Source organism: Cibotium barometz, chromosome 53 (genome assembly GCF_041138505.1).
Source record: "Cibotium barometz isolate CiBa-2024 chromosome 53, ASM4113850v1, whole genome shotgun sequence".
NCBI classification, from domain to species: Eukaryota; Viridiplantae; Streptophyta; class Polypodiopsida; order Cyatheales; family Cibotiaceae; genus Cibotium; species Cibotium barometz.
In genome coordinates this window covers 28,809,190-28,815,171 of record NC_141098.1, presented here as the reverse complement: position 1 = coordinate 28,815,171, position 5,982 = coordinate 28,809,190, and the positions used below count along the sequence as shown (strand labels likewise).

The following is a 5,982-nucleotide window of genomic DNA, read 5'->3' as shown; positions in this document are numbered from 1 at the left end:
TGATGTGAATGGATGTAGGAATGATGTGAATAGATGTAAATGAATGTGAATGGATGTAAGAATGATGTGAATGGATGTAGGAATGATGTGAATGGATGTAAGAATGATGTGAATGGATGTAAATAGATGTGATATGATCTGAATGGATGTGAATGGATGTAGGAATAAAGTGAATGGATGTGAATGGGTGCAGAAATGATGATAATGGATGTAGGAATGATGTGAATAGATGTGAATGGGTGTAGGAATGATGTGAATGGATGGATTCTATCAATATAGTGGTTGGGCAGTTGGCTAACCCATTAAAATTCAATTATGTTCAAGTTACGATAGTTGAAGTAAATCAAGGATAATCCTTGTTCTATGGAAAAGAATCAACGGCTGTGCCTCTTTGACAAGGAAAAAAGGGTCGATCTCTATGATCCAAGTGCAAGTTCCTCCCTTGATCCGGCCATGTGATCCGCGAGTTCGGTCGGAATGAAAAAGGGAAGTTAAGGCCTTGACTATGTTAGAATGATTCTCCTCGAGGAATTGCCTATGCTTTCTGGGCAAGGGAAGTTTTTTTCGAGTTCGATTTTCGAAGAACCGAGGGATTAGTCTCTTGTCCGGACATCTGTGGGCGAGGCCCTGAGTGGGAAACCCTACCCCGTGCGTGAGGTTGCTACTTCCGCTGTGCTAGCTTCCCGGATTCCGATGCGCGGAGGGGACAAGGGGTCTCACAATACAACCCATGTAGCTCACAAACAGCCCATCTCATGGTCATATAGTCCATTTCGCGCACATACAGTTCATGCATGTCCTACACATACAGTCCATCCATGTCCTACACATACAGTCCATCCATCTCATGGCCATATAGCCCATCCCATGGGCATTCAACCCATCCCACACATACAACATGTATGGCATATCATGGGTATACATGATGGCATGCATGGCCATCACGGGTGATGTTGTATGTATGCACATGGGATGATCCCATGCTAACATGGACACACTCTTACTACCTCATCACCTTAGGTCGACGTCAACAAAACCTTGGCACCAAAAGCAGGCCAAAATAAAAAAAGCTCAGCTAAATGCTCGCAAAAAAAAAGCTCTTTTTGGAAGGGGAGGGGACACATGACGGTTGGAAGAAGGCCAAGTGCTGGTGTAGGGGAAATAGAGAAGGGGGTGTGATGGGGGAGGGGAGAAGCACATGTTGGGGTAGAGAGAGAGAGAGAGAGAGAGAGAGAGAGAGAGAGAGAGAGAGAGAGAGAGAGAGGAACAGGGGGAGAGAAAGAGAGAGTAGGGATATGTTGAGAGAAGAAAATTTAAATAAATAATATACTATAAAAAATATAAAAATATAAGGATATTAAACACATATATATTAAATCTATACTAACATATTAAAATATAATGTTATATATATTTTATATAATAATACATGAGTATAAATAAGAAAATTAAAGACACACACACACACACACATATAGTAAACATATTATAAATATGATAATTTAGTATAATTATATATAAATAAATAATATAATATATAGATATATATATATAATATAATATTTGATTTATAAATCAATATACATATAGTAAATATATAATAAGATTATTCTGATACTAACATATACATACACGTACACATAATCTCACACATGCATGTGGAGGGAGGTGTGTGTGTGAGTGTGAGAGAGAGAGAGAGAGAGAGAGAGAGTTTCTATGTGTGTGAGAGAGTGCATATGCGAGATGGGTATCAGAAGAGAGAGAGTGCATGTGCATGATCTCGAGAGGGTTATGTCTGTGCACATGATAGAGACATAGAGAGAATGTATATGAGAGACACACACATAGATATGCGTTTGTGTGTGAGTCACACATGGACACATGCACACACGTGCATACAAATACACACAGGCATACACAAACGCACACACACTCACTCACTCACTCATACATGCTTGAATACACATATACATGCACACGTGCACACAGTAGCATACTTGCATATGCACGCACATATATGTACATATGTGTATATATGTAAGCATATGTACATATGCTTACAAGCAAGAACTTCGTACATGTTATTTTATAATCCAAAAGGATCCTTTTTGATAAAAAACGAAATGAAGAGAAACGAAACCAAAAGAACATCAATGGCGAAGGTTGAAGACGCGCCTCCCACCATAGTTACGGCCAAGGGCACGACGACGACTGCGAGCTATGGGATCCGCCTTCTCATGTGCACTCTGGCGGGCTCAACAGCTCCGGGCAAAGGTGCTGTCTGCGATCAAAACACAGAACCAGGTACGCTACAAAGTGCCATTGAGTCTGTGGTCCTGAATGTAGAGAGAGGAGCCTTTGCCGATGCCCTCTCTTCAGATACTGTGAAGGCTCTGTTATGGGAACCTGAAAACAGCATGTGGGTCTCATCAGCTAAGAGCCCACATGATTTCTACAACTCGGTGCGCTTGCACATCAATTCTTTTGTAGAAGGCCTTGATGGTTGCGCAAGTAGCAGAGCCCTACTAGCCATGGCGGCTGGCGTGGCCGCCCTGCTTGCCTTCTGGCAGGCTAACCTTACAGGTCCGTGTGTAGCCTTTCCACCTTGTCAAACCCTAGTCTTGCCAAACGACAGGCAAATGCTGAATGAAGAAACTTGGAATAAATGGGCTAAAAAGGAGCTCATGGTGGACGGATGTGACTTGGTGGGTTCTTGCTCCCTGCCACAATACCTCATTCTTGCCAAGCTTTTGCTGGTGGATACTCTGGAAGCAGCAAAGGCTGGTCAGAAGTTTGGCACGGAACTGCCCTCCACCATCAGCTGGTGGGCTCGCCGTGCACTTTTCGCACATCAACAGATTTTGGCTGAGCGCTCATCTTCCTTGCACACAGCCCTTACTGCCCTGAAGCCGGAAATCTTTCAACTGAATTGGGGACTGGACATAGACCGCGAGTATGCCCACATTATCAGAATGGCGGCACAGCTAGAGTACGGCCTTGTAGAGTATGTTTATGGTCATATAGATCGTGCCAGAGGGTGGTTCGAGGCAGCCAGAGAGGCTTGTGGACTTCAGCTTCATTTGACCGGTGTCCTCGGCTTTCGAACAGCCCATCAAATTGATCCAAAAGCTCAAATGGTGCTACTTGCCAATACTCAATCAAATTCAAAGGAAGAAGCACCAAAGGCACTTGAAAAACCACTTTGGAATAAGAGCAAAGACGATGACATGGGCAATGAAAACAGGAACATCCAAAATTATAGCGAGGAAGACATCTTGATGGTTCCCAGGCTCGTGGGTACTGGTACCCATAAAACTGATGAGTTGAAGGAGCCTAAAGGCTTGGGTAGTTTGCAGCAAGCAGTAATACTGGCCCAATGTTTGGATATCAAGAAAAGCAATCCAGATGATGAACTAACAGGATGGCAGATGGCCCCTTTCATCGAGGCAGTGGATGCCCAGGAATTTTCCCATTTTATGATCAAGTGCTGCTGCCAGTTGCTCCGAATTCATTGGGAGTGCACCAGGAGTCGCACCAAGCAGAGAGCACTCCTGATGTTGGAGAAACTTGTTGAAGATTTACGTGAAAGCGCTTGCTGGAAAGTACAGGACCGGATGTGCTATGCCTTCTGTGTCTGTTTCCCCTCTCTTTCGGTTTTGCTTAAAGAGTATGCAGAGATGATGGTAAGTTGTGGGCTGGTTCGAGACGCTTTACGGATCTTTGAGGAGCTTGAACTGTGGAACAGTTTGATTGATTGCTACTGCCTTCTAGGCAAGGAAGCTGCTGCATTGGATCTTATAAAGAAACGCCTTGAACAACAACCTGATGATCCAAGGCTGTGGTGTGCTCTGGGTGATGTGACCCTCAATGAAGAGTGCTATGTGAAGGCTTGGGAGGTCTCTAGGCATCGTTTTGGTCGAGCTCAGAGGTCTTTGGGGCGCTCTGCATATAATAAAGGCGAGTTCGCCAGGTCAATGAAACACTGGGAAGCTGCTCTTGCCCTGAATTCATTGCATCCAGATGGGTGGTTTGCTCTTGGTTCAGCCTCATTGAAGGCTCGAGAACTTGATAAGGCTGTGGACTCTTTTACACGTGCAGTGCAGCTCGAACCGGAAAATGGGGAAGCCTGGAACAATATTGCAGCTATTCACATGACAAAAAGGAAGAGCAAAGAAGCGTTTGTTGCTTTTCGGGAAGCTCTCAAATTCAAGCGCTCAAGCTGGCAAATGTGGGAGAATTATGCCCATGTGGCACTGGATGTACGTAACTTTGCGCAGGCCATTGAAGCTCTGAACATGGTGCTCAACTTGTCTCAAGGGAAACGAGTCAATGTAGACTGCCTCACCAAATTAATGGGGGAAGTAGAGTCCAGGTTTGATACAAGGATGAGTCAAGTAGCTCATGCTGGCAGCAATGGAGGTGTACACACTAATGTGTCAGAAGAGAACCATGATGGAACGTCTGAAGAGAACCATGATGGAATATCCAAAGAGAACCATCAAAATGTAGCTGTTGATAAGGCTTCAGAAGGAGCTTTTTCTCTGTCGAAGGACTCTGTGCATGAACTAGAGCAGCATTTGACTGAGAGAGATTGGCTTGTGACGAGAATAGGCAAACTATTGTCCAGAGTTGTTCAGACTTCTCAAGATGGTACAATTTGGGGTTTGTTGGCACGCTGGCATAGAGTTAAAGGTGACTTGACAATGTGCTCGGAGGCTTTGCTGAAACAAGTTCGTAGTTTGCAGGGTTCTGATTGGCAACACAGTAGAGATCAGTTTCAGAGGCTCTGCCAAGCTGCATTGCAGCTCTGTGACATTTACATGGAAACCTCCTTGAGGACTGGAAGCAAAAAAGAGTTGTACTCTGCTCAAATGTTATTGCGGAATATAGTAAAGCAGGGAGAAATTTTTTCCAGTACAGATGATTATGTCTCTATAGAGAGATGCCTTTCAGATGTACGGCGCTTAATTCAAACCTCAGAATGATCCTGGGTATGTTTGGTCATTATGGGAGTATCAGTCAGCGGGCCCAATACAATTGGCAGTTTGACAATGGGTGTGCTCTTTGACTCTAAGGTGCCTTAAGAGGAACGTCACTGTTTGAGAGCTCACTGTTCTAGGAGCTGCTGTCTCCATCTGACATGAAGTTTGAACAGTATCAAGCCCTGGTAACGTTGGGTAGTAGTGGAACTTGATACCATGAATGGCTCTAGGTCTGTAAGAGCCTTGTAAGAAAGCTTTTTAAACAAGAGTGACTGAATCATAGAGAAGTCTATGTGAAACCCATGACTATAACTGGCACTTTTAAGTATCTGTTTTTCATATGGGTATCATTGCCTTCGCTCCTTAATTCCAGCTTCTACCCATGAAGCAAAACATGGGCTCTTTGTTAGTCTGGATCTTGACTACCTCGGTCTTGTTTATGGTCACAACTGTAACATGCAGGGGTTGGGTGACCGTGTAAACAACCTAGCTTAAATTGATATTGCACTGAGAGAGACTTAAGAGATATAAGCCAGATATTCAATGCAATGCAGATGCAAACTATATTATATGCATGCATTTACAATGAGATCATAAATAGATCTACGTCTGCCATACATGAGTAACCCCCTCGGGAAGAGAGAGGTGCTGAATAATGATGACGACTGGTCACTGAATGTTCCTTTCTCCAATGCTGAGGCCCACCTTTGGGATGCTAGCTTTCCTCTATGTAGCAGGCAGGAGATGATTGTATGCTGACTGTTATGACTTTAATGATGAATGCTGAATGAAGAACTGAATGTTATGACTGACTGCTTTTCCCCTTCTCTTAGTGTGCTCTATGGCTGGATACTGAAGAGAAAGAGAGAATGATGACTATGAATGATTCCCTGCTCCTTAGGCTGGAAACGCTGAGAAGGAGATGATTAGAATGAATGATGCGTTTCTTTTTATATGAATGCTGGTCGGCTAGGATAATGCTGTCGGCCTGTTTGTCTGG

The 5,982-nt window shown here is 43.9% G+C and overlaps 1 protein-coding gene across 1 annotated transcript; it reads left to right on the top strand.

Moving 5' to 3' along the window:
* Positions 1 to 2,067: 2,067 nt before the first annotated feature.
* LOC147608497 (uncharacterized) lies at positions 2,068 to 5,391 on the top strand. The gene has a single exon (XM_086789006.1). The coding sequence runs from the start codon at positions 2,079 to 2,081 to the stop codon at positions 4,983 to 4,985; it is 2,907 nt and encodes a 968-aa protein (XP_086645132.1). The 5' UTR covers positions 2,068 to 2,078; the 3' UTR covers positions 4,986 to 5,391.
* Positions 5,392 to 5,982: the final 591 nt, after the last annotated feature.

Excerpts from the sequence above, each read along its gene's own strand:
- LOC147608497 (XM_086789006.1), top strand. The coding sequence starts at position 2,079 with ATGTTATTTTATAATCCAAAAGGATCCTTTTTGATAAAAAACGAAATG.